The sequence below is a fragment of the Corvus cornix genome, chromosome 1 (genome assembly GCF_000738735.6).
Source record: "Corvus cornix cornix isolate S_Up_H32 chromosome 1, ASM73873v5, whole genome shotgun sequence".
NCBI classification, from domain to species: domain Eukaryota; kingdom Metazoa; phylum Chordata; class Aves; order Passeriformes; family Corvidae; genus Corvus; species Corvus cornix.
The window spans coordinates 109,443,990-109,459,422 of record NC_046332.1 but is presented as its reverse complement, the minus strand read 5'-3'; the positions used below and the strand labels follow the sequence as shown (position 1 = coordinate 109,459,422).

Here is a 15,433-nt window from a genome sequence, read left to right as displayed (position 1 = left end):
GTCCAAATATGATCAATAATATGATGAATTTATGTTAGAAGGACTGGCTTTTTAGGAAGAAAGTAAACTTTCAAAAATGTATTTTGCTATTTTTAAAGTACTTGTTTTTGCAGTGACTACATTAAATATTTTTTAAATAACTGCAAGCAGATTACCAATAAGATGGGATGAAATTAATGTTTCCTCCTGTAGATATTTGTAAAATGGATGTCTGAATTTAGTTAAAATTAATACTGTTACAATTTAGATGTTGAAGTCCATATTTACTGTAATGTCTTCCTGTCATAGGTAACAGGAAGATGTTATATATCCAGTCAGACTTCGTCGGTATTCCCAATATGGAGTTTTCAAGAGTTTAAAGTTGAGCTTTCTGCTTGAGAAAGTTCATTCAGTTAAACAATAAGGAAAAAATAACTTTGAGACAGTGAGATTAATGCGTGTTTTAATTTTGATTTGAAAACTTAAAGAAAATGAAATATTCATGCAAATACTCCTTTAAATACTGTTGGTTGTTTTTTATTGAAAATGTATTTAACGAATCTTTAGAATAATATTACATAAATTGATTCACTACATGAATAGGAAAAAGTAAGGGATTTTGGGCCAAGCCTAAACATCACCACACTGAAGCAGTGGCAAACTAAAATCATTACCAATGCCAAATAGTTAAGCTCAGATGGATCTACAGATTTTTATTTCTGAGCTTGTGCAGCATCTGCTCCTGTTGTTTCTTACTAAAGCAGTATGAATATGCTGAAGTATCTGCAAGTTGATGTGACATGATGGGCATTTAAGTTTTTCTGATGATGAGTCAGCTGTAGTCTATAAATGTCTGTTCTTTTTCTGAAAAGTGACAGATAGATTTTGCTTAAGATCTGGTACTGAGGTTTGTTGTAGGTTGAACTAATTTTTTGAGTGTAATAGTGAAATGAAGCCTATATAATTTGTTCCACATCAGAAAGCTTGATCCCAGTCTATCTGAAAACCTTGCCAGTGGCTGAAACCCAAAGTGTTTCCTAAATTTGGGAGCTTGGACCTGAGACAGTAAAGTTATGTAAATGCTGTGTTAAATATAAGATTTGGGTGCTTCAAACAAGAAACTATAAATATACTGCATTCAATTTCTTAATAATCAGTTTTATTTTGATAAAAACATTAGAAATATAAAAGATTATCTAACGATCTGAGGCATTGGGGTTTGCAGCAGTTGTAGAAGTGGTGATTGTGCTATAACAATTAAGCCGTTAGCTCTCATTTATATTGCATTAATGCCAAATAATTTAATATGACCTTAAAGAAAATCAATAACATTTCCTTTTTCTGCCTTAAGCATTTCAACTTCAAAGGATTTCTGCATATTTTCATGAGTTTCAGTAGCTCTATTAATGTTAGGCCTATAGAAATAAAAAGTTTACACTTCTATGCTCCTAATCTATGAGGTTTAGATTATGTGCTTTCCATTCTTCTGTGATGAATAGCCTTGCATGCTGCAGCAGAGTAAATAATAGTTACAATATTCTAGATGAGATTTTTCATGTTTTCAGCAACAGCTCTGAAATAGAAATATGCTCGTGAAATTCTACATGTGAATGGATGTTTCCTTTCTCTGTTTTCCCCTACTCAGTGATTTCAGATAGTTGTCATATCCATCTAGAACAAAACAGGCATCTTGGGGAGAAGAGAGTCTCATTAATCTTCTTTGTGTTTTAATCAGGTGGAATACCACCCATGAGATGGATAGTGAATTTTGACCAAGATCTTCTAGATGGTCTGGTATTGGCAGCACAGATAGCAGCTTATTGTCCATATCTGGTAAGAAGGTTTTTAATATTGTGTAAGTTTTATACAATTTATTAATTTTAGTGGGTTTGTTCAGGCCTTATTTTCCCTTGCAGTGTTGAAGAGTGCATTGAGTGCAGGGAGCTCGGGGTGCAGCTGTGGTGTGAGCTGCAGGTGAAGCTCTGGGTGGTGGGAGCCCGAGGAAAGAGACCTGGCACTGACCCTTTACATAGCAAAGGTTCTGGGGATCTGTGACACAGCCAGGTGATCAGAGAGACACAGCAGGAGTCAAGGACCCAGCAGGAAGTCCCCAGACTTTCACACACTTAGACCCAGGGTGTGTAGAAGCCCAGGGTTTCCTTTGCGCAGAGTCCCTCTTCAGAGGCAGCAGCTCGAGGTGTTCTTCTGTTATTGCACCAAGATTAAATTATTTTAAGGATCCAGACACTGAGACTCTGCTGTGGGAAACCTGGGGTCGAACCAGTATGGAAACCTTGTCTGAGAGTGTGAGAGTGGGGTATGTAGGAAGTCAAGCAGGGCATCCATCACTCACATCCTCCCACTGCAAGGGGCCTTCAGTCCCAGCTCAGGTGGCTGCCAGTGGCTCCTGGGTGGTTGGACAGGGAAGTTTCCTTAACAGCAGCTCTTTAAAAATGTGATTTTTAAACAGAAAAAAGCCTCACCCCAACATTTAGCAAGTCATGGGGGATTACTTCAGTATTAGTAATGGGGGATTATTTCAGTGTTAATTTTTCTTTTTACTGGGTTTATTCTTAACAGGGAATTTCGGTTCAAAATTTAGATCTTATTGATTGCTGAATGAGCAAAAATACAAAATCAGTAATTTTGCCTAGTGGAAGGTTGAGTTTGATTTCTCTGTCTTGTCTAGATTCCCACTCACTTCATAAAGATGTATACTGATCCAAGAACTCATGAACAGTTTCTGCACAACTCTTTGATACTTGTGAAAGCTCTGCACGCTATCAATCTGGATATGGACATAAAGGTAGATGATTTTATGCTTGCAGCCCTTATAGACATTAATATTTTTATTTTTGCTTTTTGTATAGTAGTGTTGCACAACAAATTAAGGTGAGATTGTAGTAAAACAGTTTTGTTTCATGATGTGCTACTGTATGATGGAAACCAAAATACTGCTTCATATGAATAGACTTAATTAGAAGTAATTTCCATAATTCCTTGCTTTGTAGAATCGCACATGCACAACTAGCTGAAAATAAATTAATTCAGTTCAGATTTTAGCATCCTAAATCACACAGTGAAAACTCAAATGGAATTAATTATTGGTATTAGAAGGCAATTTAGAAAAATATGTTTAAGAAAAACATCATGCACTTAACCATAAAAAGAAGTGAAAAATATTGTATGAATGTCTGGTGACAGTTATATGCATCTAACCCTGAAGGCCCATGAGAGGCCAGGTTTGATGCACACAGTAGTCAGCAGCTTTGCATGCTGGTGAGAATAGCTTCTGCTGTCCTTTTTTTGAGAAGGAATACAATGTTGTTGATAATTTTTTCCATCAAGGATCTGCTTGGGATCTCTTTTATGTAAACATGCTTTACATCTTTGTGGTTTTTATTGACCTATGGCTCCAAATTTTTTTAAATGGTGGCCTTACATAGGTTAGCTATTGTTCCTTTGTTCTTTTTGTTGTCCCGAAATCCAGTTTTCTCCTGCTCCTAATCTGCATTTCTTTAACTGCCCATTTGTGAGTTATTTTTATCTCTGGGAGCATATTGGGCTGGCTGGAAGAGCAGAAGATTCAGTAGAATAGACACAGTATTTGAAAGTGTATGATGAAACTTTCCAAAGGAATTAATGGCATTAAGAATCAGAGGTAGAGCTTGTTTGTGTGCACAAAGGAGTATAAAAAGAAGCTCAATTACAACTTTTTTTCCCCTTTCCATTTGGTTGTGTTATTACAGGGAAAAATTAACTCTGCTATTTTCATTTGTATCAGCTACTGTCATGATGTCACCTCCTGATAGAGATCACACTGTTAGAAATGACTTGGCTATGACAGGCTAAACAAAGAAAATCTACTGCTTCCCATACTTGTGACTGACAGGAAGCAAAAAAGTAATCTTTTTGTCAAAACAAAGGCGTATTCTGCCTCTGCTTTTATTAAAAAAACCAGGCAGTTCAGCACATGAAGGCAGAGGCTGCATGCCAGATAAGGAAAAGGTGTTGAACACATTAGATATGGAAGCAGAATTCTAGGATATTCTCCTTAATGTGCTGATTTTAAGACTAAATTGTCTACAATAGATGGGAAAATCCACCTCTGTGCAGACTAACAACTTAAACAAAGGTATGCAATCAGTCAGTACTAGAAAAAGGAACAGACCTTGGATCTTCAAGGTCTGTATTTTAGTTCTAAGGGTACATTTTACATAGATTCATTGAAATTCATATGTACTTTTCTAAGACTATTGTAGAAACTTCTGAACTATCTTGTTCGTCAGTGATAAAAGTAGCGAAGCACATGAATCCTTTTGCTGAACTCTCTTAATTTGGGAATTTTCTGATAGTCTTGTCTCTGAAATTTGACAGGCAAAAGTGTTCCAATAGCATTGGAAAAGTTCTTGACTCAGGCAGTCACTGCTTCTGAACTATCAGGACAGCTTTGCATTAATTAACAGCACAAGCTGAGATGTGTTAGATCTGCAACAGCTGGCATTTTCAATCTAAAAATCTAAGATTCTGTAATAATAAAGAAGTTCCACTGTCTGGAAGTCTTTGGCTTCAGGTTTAAATGACAACTTTAATGGAGTTCAAGGCTTTAAAATCCCTTTAAGGATTAAGGTGTAGATTTAAGATGGAGTGCTCTGGGCAGGAGATTATTTGTTTCCACTTTCTAATCATGACTGACAACTCAACCCTAGAGTATTAGTGGTTTTTATTCGTGTCTGATATTTTAAAGTTTTAAAATGCTTTGATTTGAAGAAGATCCAGTTGGAAGCCCAAAATAAAATATTGAGAGATAGGATGGTGGAGAGCAGCAACATGGAGGGAATGTGGGAGACAAAGATGATAGATTAGGTATGGAAGGTGCAGTGATTGGGAATAGCCCGTAGAGGAAATTTGTTTCAGACTCTATTATTTTACTATTATTTATTCATAATTATTGCTATTGCTTGCAAACACATATTTTTTAAAGCAAGTAATGTTTACTGAGTGTGAATTTTCTGATAAATCTTGTTAGGAAATACACAAATTTATTTATTTACTAAAAATTTAGTTCTTGCACTAGTAGATAAATGTCACAAATTGAGTTTTATGAATTCATCACAGGATAGAATAGTATTTTCTGAGGAAATAAATTCTGATCTAAGTGGAAATGGGTAGGAAGAAGTGGGTGGCAATAGAAAGTTAGTCTTCAACAGATAATCTACTCTGGCATCTTTGCTATCTTAAATGAAAATGCAGGAGGAGTGAAAAGTAGAGGTGTAAAACCACAGCTATATTGGAATAATTGTTTACATTCAATAGCCATTACTGAGATAAGTGAATGGAAAAATCAGAATACTTTTCAGACTTCAGATTTAAAGCTTTTGGCACAAAGAAGCTTTTTTACTTTGCATAGTAAATGCATCCTGAAGTTCAAATCTTCAGCCAGTGGTGATGGAATTAAACAGAAATATGAGATGAGACATATAATTACATCAGTGCATGAAGAGTATATGAAATTAATCTTAAGAATTACAAGGACAAACATTATCTAGGAAACCATGGAGAGTTGCAGGGAAACTTCACATCAGTGCCCAGTTATGTACTCACTCTCTTGGAAGGTTAGAGGAGGAGCTGTGTGAGAACTGCTGGGAGTAGGATGAGCTGCTTGGTTGGGCATGGGGCAAGAGAACTTTACCTTGAAAACTTTAAATAAACTTTGACTTGAAGATAAAAATTTACCCCGATAGTCGAGATTCTATAAATGTCTATACATCTCTCTTGCACACTAAAGACAGTCCAGAAGAGTGAAAGTTTTTTCTTCCTTTTTCAGTCTTTGTGGAAAATAATTCTGCCATTCTCTTCAGCTGATTTACCAGAATTGATGAGAACTAAAGTTTGACACATTTTGCAGCTGCCACTCAATTTCTGTAAATCAAATATTTAAGATGCAGGAATACTGGATACTTTTTGTAAAGCAATTTAGTATCCCAAATAAATACAACTGTATCTTTGTTATTTGGAAAGTGTCATTGTCTCCATAAACAGTTGCAAAGCTGTATGTAGGAGTATTTGGGATGGTATTCTTCATAAACTAAAAGTTGGGTTTTTTTTAAATAGTAAGGACATATGTTTTTCCAGATAGTAAATTTTCCTTGCTTTTTCTTTTACACTGCATTTAATAAAATTAGCATTTGTTTCTGCTGAACATTGGGGGAAAAAAGTTTGGCTTAATTTTTACCCTGAGTTTATCACCAGAGCGTGTCAGTGGTTTTCATTAATCAGGGATTTTTTTTGTGCAGTGACAAGATTCCTATTCATATTAGCCATGAGAATAATCCAGTTATTACAGGTTAGATTGAAATTATTTGTGTGATAAGAATTACTCAAAATTTTTTTGTTCTTCTTCCTCTCTTTAGACTATACAGGCAAAATATTAACTGAATATCTGGTTATTTTTCTTGTTTTCAATATTAGGCCACTGATATCTGTGATCCAAACCCTGTCGTGATGCTTATTTTGTGTGTCCACCTGTATGACAATCTCCCTCTCTACTTACCCAAGAACACTATAGAGTTTACAGGCACTCTCCACACAACTGTGGTTAAACAGGTATTGATACCATTGAGTTTAGATTTGTAGTAATGCAAGGTTAAAACTCTGTTTGTATATATGTATATATGTGTTTATATTATGTATGAGCTACAACAAAGAATGAGTAGATTTCGTGTCATTTGGCTAGTAAATATAGAAGATGAAAGTGTGCATTTTCTGTTTTTATTCTCTTCAGTCTTGGGATTTCACTTCTGCTACTGTTTTTTCCCTATGCTTGTAAGCATATGAAAAAATCTACAAATTTTACAAATCTGAGATCAAAGAGAGGAATAAGAGACTCACAGGCATAGGAGTGCAGTGTATACTGCAAATAGAGTACTGTCAAAAGTTTAGGTGGGATAGTCTGTGGGAAATCTACACTCCTTAGGAAGGAAAATTATCTACCCAGTTACTTGAAGTACTTTCTTATTTTGTGATATCCTTAGTTAGTATTTTGGAACTTACCTGCAGAACACACCTTTTATGGTCTAAAAAAGGAGTAAAAATAGGCTGATGTTGTTTTTGTTGTGATAGGTGCGCCTGAAAAACCCAAGCAGTAATAATTTGGTGTACAACGCTATTCTTGTGGGAAGAGATGCTGGAAATTTCTCTTTACCTAAAGGAAGCACTGTTACCATTTCCCCTATGTAAGTAATGACATGTTAGTATTATTATTTGTAGCATTACAGAAATAGAAACCTACTTTTTTAAGAGTGGTGGAACACTAGAAATGTGTTCAACTGCAGACAGGGCAAAATTAGTCGATATAAGGGTCAGGCTTTTCTCCTTAACCTGGAACAAATCTAGAGTAATATTTCAGTGGGACTCTTGAAGTTGAGCTCAATAGAGCTTTAAGAGTAATATAGAAGCCTTCAGATCATTACAGGAGTCATCTGTCTCCAATACGTGTATTTTTTTTCCAATGTATCAAAACTTGATTCACATTTTGTAAATCAACGCATGGTAGAAACATGAGCAGGTAAATTTTTTTCTTCTGAGGTCTCAAATTTTGGTTCTAATTCTTAATTTAAGCATGAGTGGGAGTTAAAGAGACCATGACAGAGGTTTGAGTAGTACTACATTGCATCATTTTGCCCCTATCCTTCCTCCCCACTAAGATGGATGTGGTGTAGTTATTTGTTCATCTTACATGTCTGAGAGCTATCTAAGGATTTGAGAGAGATTTAATTTTGGGAAAGCATTAGGATATCATTTCTGGTAGCAGAAATACTCACGGCATATCACCATCTCTTTGTTTTTGTTCACTTAGTACATTTTGTTCTTTCTATGCCATGCAGATTTTTGAATAAATACAGGAATTTCATTAATCCATGTTTAACTAGAGAAGACAAGAGGGATATAGTGGTGTCTCTGGCTGTCAGTTAACAGTTTTTAAGTTTATCTGCAAGATATTCATTTACAGATAAAATGGATTAGAGATTGTAAGAAGGAAAAAAAAGGTCAACATTTGTATGAAAATAAACTGTGAAGGAGAAAAAGAAATCAAATATAGATGGTCAAATTCAAGAAGACTCAACATAAATACAGTGCTCTTTAAGGGCCATCAATATGTCAGTATTAAATTACAAGCCTATTATAAATATATGCAAAGGGAACAACAAATAATGCTATGTTTTCAGCAAGCTGTGAGGCTGATTTGATTCTGTTTTCGTTGCAATTACTTCAAATAAGAGTTATTATATAAATTCAATCCTGGAAAATATCATGTGTTTCTATGAAAGGTCAATACCATGGCTATTTTTCACTTCACCTTTAAAAAACACCCAAAACAAACCACAAAGCAAAATCAAGACAGAAGAAAATGTGCATGGCCTTGTTTTTGCGCTGCTTGGCATTATACATAGCAAAAAATATTTGAAAACTTGCATAGAAATAAAAACCTGTGGAAATGCCAGTCATGCACGGTAACCTCTGCCAAGTTTATTATAATGTCATGATCACTAGATGAAAAATAGGTTCTTTGTAATTAATAGCTTTCTTAATATTCTCCTGCAAGTGTTTAAAAACTCCAAGAATTGAAGAGATTTGTGGGAGCCTTGCAGGTTCTATATGTTAGATCATGATGTAGGTGTGTTTGGAAATTATAGTAATGTGAGTAACATTCTCAGTGTAACTGAGTTTCATGTATTGCATATGGCATCATTAATTCTTGATCTGAGATTCCCACTCTCCAGGGCACTGCACTGTGCCATGTAGACTTGCAGTTCACAACAGGAATAGCATAAAACCCCAAGATTATAGAACAATTCTGTAAGATGAATTTTCCCTCACTTTAAATTGACCAAAACACAGATTAATAGATGAAACTAAGCAACATTTGGTTTTGCCACAAAAGGCAACAGTTCAAATCCAAATTCTCAGCTGTTGCATGAGTCAGAGGGCAAAAATCAGCCAGAAAGTTCTGTATGCTGCCGTTGCCTGTTCCTGTTTGTGACCAGAGCAGACTTCTTAAAACTTGATCCTTAAGGTGGCTTTGGGAGTGTATGTCTCAGGCAGTTTATTCCTCTGGGTGCCTGCATCACAGCATGTTTTTTCCAGACATTTTGAATGGTGAGGTAATCTAGGAGCCTCCGACTCTGGGGTTCAGCAACTCTTCAGTGTCATAAATGGTACTGTCTGGGGGCTCTGCAGTAGGAACGTGAAAGCTGTAAGAGCCAGGTTTGCAGAACTTCCAGGATTTCATCATCAATATTCAGAGCTGACAATCTGAGACTTCCTGCCTTCTTAAGACTAATCTCAAATTCAGAGAGAAATTTTGAGACCTTCGAAGTGAGAGCTTCTTGTTCTTGCTTCATTGAAGGACTGATGCAAATAAAGTCTAAATTTGTACCTAGTCTAAACTCTCATTCTGTGTGATCTTCTCCAGTTTTCCTATTAGAGAGAAGCTGTTGCTTGTACAGGAGAACTTTGTTTTTTCTGCCTCTTAGTAACTCAGCTTTACTAATTATTCTGAAGGGTTTTTTAACCAATTTCTTTCTCACTCTTCAATGATAATTTGATTAAGACTATCTAGATCTGCCCTGCAAAATGCCTAACAGGATGTCTGACTGCTTAACTCAGAAAAACCTATTCAAATAGAGGAGCATAAATTGGATCAGTTGTTAGCTTAGGGTGATACTTTAACGAAAGGGAACTTCCTGTGCTAGTGTGTGTGGGAAGAAAAATTGAGCTATGTGCTGATGTAAAAAGCAATAAGGATTCAGTTGTGCTCTTTATCTATATAGTTCTTTGATAGGAATGTTTCAAGGTACTCTTAGGCGGAAGAATATAAAACAAAGTACTTCAGAAGAAACAAATTACTGTCTTTTCTAGGACCCTTCCCTTAAAAAGACTCTGAAATGTGCTCCTGAAATTACATTTCTGAGTAATTTGAGTCCCAGTTTTGTGCTTTTTTTTTTCATAGGAAGCAAGGCTTTGTAAATGTGGAATTCACAGTTCGTTTCCTGCACCCTGCTGAAGCAGTGTTGATACTGATCTCAAATAAAGTTGATGGAGTAGATGGTGCCACACTGACATTCTCCCTGAAATCTGAAGTTAAGAATATTGAGCCTATTGTAAGTTTATGTGTGTATGATTAACATTGTCACAAAAAAAAAAAAAAAAATTATTCCGTACATTATATCAAGCAAAAGGGAACTGAGATAGGAATGAAAATACGAGTTACCATCTGCATTAGCCTTTGAACTGTGAATTTTCAGATTTCCAATATTAGATTATGTACATTCAGGAAAAAACATAGAGGAATATGTAAGATTCCTAAGGACATAAATCACATTTGGATCCTGAATAAATTGTAAACATTTGCACTGATTGCTCTGAAAAGAAATCTGGAGCCCTTTCAGCATATGAATGTTATTGGAAATTCTGTTATGGAGGTGCTGATCTGCTTCATCCTAGTGATTTCAGATGTCACATGTAGATGGACCACAAGCTTTTGTTAGATGTTTCTGAATTTATTTGTGCTTTTTAACCACAGAGACTCTGTAGTTGTCAGATATGTCCCAGTCAGGGCAGGTAGGCCCATGTTTGTAATCCACAGTCATTGAGCACATCCGGACTTAGATGGGGCTTAGGTGATCCTTGTTTTTTTAGCCCCTCTGACTCTGTTAGAAGGGAAGGTTGTGGCAAGAATAAAAATAGAGGACATGTAAAGATAAGAAGGAAAAAATGATGATAACTTGATTCTTGGCCTTGTGTGTTTTGTTCTCTTTTAGGATATGGTAAAGTGCAAATCCCCATGTTATGAGCTGAAGAAATTTAACCTAAATGTTACTAATCCCTTCAAAACTGATGGCATATTCAGGTAGACAGTGCTGTAAAGACAAGTCTTTAATGATCATGCTGTTTTATCCACTCTTTTCCATAATTTTCTTCTTAAAAATGTAAAACCTGGAGATTAAATAATAGGGATTTACATTCCCAAAATTGTTACAAGCACTATGAAGTGGAAGCTATCGTAATGAATAAAGAAGATAAATAAGCCTTAATTGAAATCCTTCTCAATGTAAGCAGTAAAGCTGGAGCTTTAATCAAACAGAGTTCATGAACCTTGCTTGTATTTTTGTGTTTGGCTGAGGTCCAGCAGAATTACAAAGAGAAACAAGCCATGTTAATTAATAAGTGGTTATTTTTTCCCCAATCTGCTTTATCCTGCTGTTTAAGTTATTAAGCATGCAAAAGAAAAATTGCTTTTGCCTTCGGGCTTGCATCATTATCAGTTAGTCTAATTTTTAATTTGTATTCATCATAGCTGCAACAACTGCAGAGTTATAAATGTTGCTTTCCTTAATACAAAGGAAATCGATTGTTGTACCCTTTAAAATGATCTTTAAGTGATCTGACTCCATATTTTGTCTTTAGTCTGTAGAACTAAGCATTGGTTCATCGCATTCATTTATTTGCAAGAACCATCTTTCATAATATTTTCAGCTTTTTTTTTTTCCTGCAACATGAATATACATGTTGCAGAAGCTGCAAATTAAATTTCTCTTTCCCCTGCAGAACAGGACTGGTATATACAAATAACAACAAGAACAAGAACAATAACAATCCTGTAACAGGGCTGTTTCCACTGCTGCAGCAATGTCCTCTGGCACAAGCCTTGTGTGTCGGAATCATATGAGTTTAATTAGCTTCTGTCTTTTTATTTTGAAGTTCTTGAGGTGGTTAGTGAGACTGAATCAATCCTATGATTTGAATAACTCTCTTGGAATTATCAATGAAGTGATGATAGCTTTATATAGAATTTTAGAATGTTTTATGAAGAATTTAGTTTTATGTAATTAAGTTTTATATCATTCAAAAGCTACTTGACAGCTACGTTAAGGCATTATCAATTTGGGCAACACTTGAACCAGTAATCTAAAAATAAAATTCTTTGTATCATGCTTCCAGTGTTTTGAACAATCTAGTTTTTCATCAGGGGGTATATTGTTTACTTGCAAATAACACTAAGAAATGCTAGTTTGATATCAAGGGAGAAGATCTTTTACAGAAAAGCTGGGGTTAAACCACAAGTAGTTTTAAAGCATCTTTAATTGAAAATAATAAGCTGTTTTTACTGAGCCTGCATTTAAAAGTTAGAATAAATGGAGTTTCCTCTTCATTCTGCAAGTTAACAATGCAGTCATTATGTGTGCTTGTCATACTCCAGGGTAATTTTGCTGGAATCCACACACTATTTGGTGCACCCAGGGAAAATATGTCAAGCCAGGCAAGTAAGGCAAGAGCAAAAGTTTAGGTAAGTTCCAGATAACAATTGCTAATTATAATATATCAGATATAATGTATAATACAATCATACAGTTCTATTAGTATTACCTTTTTGTGCATAGCTGTGTACTGCCTGTTGTAAAGAATTACAGTTGAGGATGTGGAAATATCACAGAAGATGCCCAACCAGTTCCTGAGCAGAGGGGGGCTCTCCTGGCCAGCTCTGCTTGGTTTTCATGCTGAGCTTGATGTTCTGTGATGTCCCTTTGGCCACTCCAGTTCAGCCATCCTGGCCATGCTTCCTCATGGCTTCTTGTGAATCTGCTCCCTGGCACAGCATGGGAAGCTGGAAAGTCCTTGACTTGGAGTAAGCACTGCTCAGCACAACTGAAATATCAGTGTGTTATCAACATTATTCTCATCCTATTCCAAAACAGAGCACTGTGCCAGCTCCTAAGAAATTAAAAGAATTCTACCCAGCTGAAACCAGGACAGTACTGCAAAAAAATTATAAACAGATTTTAAAAAAAAGTTCTTCTTTAGTTATTCATTAATTCTTTATTTAATAATTTAAAGTATTTTCCACAATTTGGGTCATGTAATTTTTAAAGCTCCTGTAAGCATTCAAAATCCTGAAACACTTATTCAAGGATTATTGGGAAATAATAAACTACTACCTCATCAATACTGTAGGTTGAATTGTAATTATAGGGATGGTCCACAGCCATGTCATGAAATTCAGACTATTTTACAAATCCTTTTGAAATTTTTTTTAAAAAAACCAAAAAAATTAAAAAAACAGAAAAATATTGAACATTTCATTATTAAGAAAAAATATACACATATTTTAACTGGAAATAGTTTTCTAAAGTGTAATTTATGCTACTTTTTCTGCAAAATTAAATAAGTGTATAATAATAGAAAAGGATTTTTTAATCTTCTTGCATATTTCAGCTTAATTTATCCCCAGACAATCAGTATAAATTGTGTAATTTTAGTCACACATCCAGATCTCATTCTTACTGAAATTGATTTCAGGGCATCTTAAGTCTTTAGAAATTTCCAGCACTGATATGCTATATTTTTAGATGTTTCTGTCATCTATGATAACAGAAGCCTCTTAAATGCCCCTTTACAAAAGATTTTTTTCTTGAATGGAACAAACTTCTGAGATTTGCGTTAAAAAAGTAGTGTACATATATTTCATAATTGATCAGTAAGAAGATTTTGCCCTCAATCATTTTTATTCTTTTGGTACATCCAGAAAATGCCGTGTACAAATTGAGGCCCAATTTCTCTAAGTGCTCTGTAAGCATAAAACGACCATAAAATCAGTGCTTGCCCTTTGGCTAGTTGTGTCTGTGAGACTGATGTCAGGACCAAGGCATACAAATGATGACTTAATCATCCCAGCATGACCACCTGGGCTCAGAGCTCCTTCTGCATCCTCATCCTGTGCCTCCAGATATGTCAGATCCACTTGAAACCTCACTGTAGGGAGCTTTGCCTGGCAGGTGACCATTTTACCTCCCAGCTTTCCCTTCTGGCAGTGTCACAGGCACCCAAAATGGTGTCATTCAAACCAGAGAGGAGACCAGTCTTTAGTCACTGTGGCATGGGCTCATCACAGTGTGACTGGAAAGGTCCCAGTCTGGAGCTAGAGCCCCAAGGAACTATGTTCTTGCTGGAGCACAGCACTGTCTAAGCCCAAAAATCTAACAGTAGCCAATGTCCTTCAGTGGTTGAAGGGAGGATCTCTTTATTCATGGAGAACTGGATGGTGTTTGGTGAGAAGCACAGTACATTTTTTATTAATCCAGTTGACATAGTTTTTCTTTTAAGTATAATAGGCCAAGATGTTTTCAAGTTATCCACTTTTCTGTGCTTTTCCAAGCCCTTGACACTTCAATTATTATCCTTGGTCTACACCTGTGTGCCAGCATGGTCTGCTCCCTGTGGGAGAAGGAAAACCAGGTGCAGAGGAGCACACCACATGGCCCAGAAATTCTGTGTCATGTAAAACTGTCCATAACTTTCAAGCATGTTGGTATTTTTAAATTCTACCCATTAGGAAAAAAACTATCAAATGACAATAAAAGCTCAAGGTTACATTTAATAGCTAACTTTTCCTTCATAGATTTCCTACTGTAAAACTAGAAAGTGGTAAAGATATATCAATGTTCCACTAATAGTCCTATTCTAAGACCATGAGTAAGCAGATTATCATATGCAGTACAGTGTCCATAAGGCTGTTTCATGATTGCACAGATTGATTTGCAAAACAAGCTGTGAATGTTGATAAATATTTTTACATAAAAAAAAAATCTAAACCAAAAAAAGGAAAAGTTAATGAATGAAATGAATGAATTTCAAATCACATTCTGCATTGTTTATAGCTTCTTACTGTTAAATTAATTACCTTTTTTTTTTTTTAAACTAGAGATAATATCAGGAATTCCAAAGAATTTCAGTTTTCTGAATTTTATTCTTACGCTTTTGTTCTAAGTTGTTTCATGTGCCAAGGAAAACATTATGTTATGCAGAATACCTGTATTTACTTACTGGAAGAATAAAGAAAAAAATAGGATCTAAAAATTGTGTCCCTGTGCTCTATGAAATACAGCATTAATACTTGTTGTTTCAGAAAATACAGTTTACAAATATATTATCAGGAACCATTACAATTATGGCTAATATTTGATATAAAAGAAATCCATCCACTCTAAGTCTCAGTACCTATTTTGGGCAGCTCCTGTTTTAGTTTCTATCCTGCTCTTTGTTCTGAGATCACAAACTGTTCCACAGAGTGTGAAAACTGGTGAATATCTTAGATGTGAATTTTGTGTTCAAATGTTTTGGTATTTTCAATGCATTTCTAAGCAGTTTGTTGTATTACTTCTCTCTAATAAGATGTTTGCTTGCTAAACATTGTAAAGTTCCTTGATTAAGTTGCTGCTCTGTGAATTTAAGATTTCCTTGTGGTGTCTGGCACTTTTTTTCCCCCCTCAGTAATATATAAAATCTGGAGCTATAAGGGACTGTAAAGATCATCTAGTAAATTCTGTTCCAAATATATCAAGGAAAGTAATTTTCGTTTTCTGAGAATTCTTTGGATGGAAAACAGTTATTGGCT

The 15,433-nt window shown here is 35.4% G+C and overlaps 1 protein-coding gene across 1 annotated transcript in view; it reads left to right on the top strand.

The window, feature by feature from the left end:
• CFAP47 (cilia and flagella associated protein 47) overlaps positions 1 to 15,433 on the top strand; it is a 278,885-nt gene that overhangs the window by 85,602 nt on the left and 177,850 nt on the right. Inside the window, exons 34-40 of the mRNA XM_039552038.1 lie at positions 1,715 to 1,812; positions 2,669 to 2,785; positions 6,451 to 6,585; positions 7,102 to 7,214; positions 9,992 to 10,142; positions 10,803 to 10,891; positions 12,242 to 12,328. Coding sequence (XP_039407972.1) covers positions 1,715 to 1,812; positions 2,669 to 2,785; positions 6,451 to 6,585; positions 7,102 to 7,214; positions 9,992 to 10,142; positions 10,803 to 10,891; positions 12,242 to 12,328 — 790 coding nt within the window. The remainder of the gene's footprint in view (positions 1 to 1,714; positions 1,813 to 2,668; positions 2,786 to 6,450; positions 6,586 to 7,101; positions 7,215 to 9,991; positions 10,143 to 10,802; positions 10,892 to 12,241; positions 12,329 to 15,433) is intronic.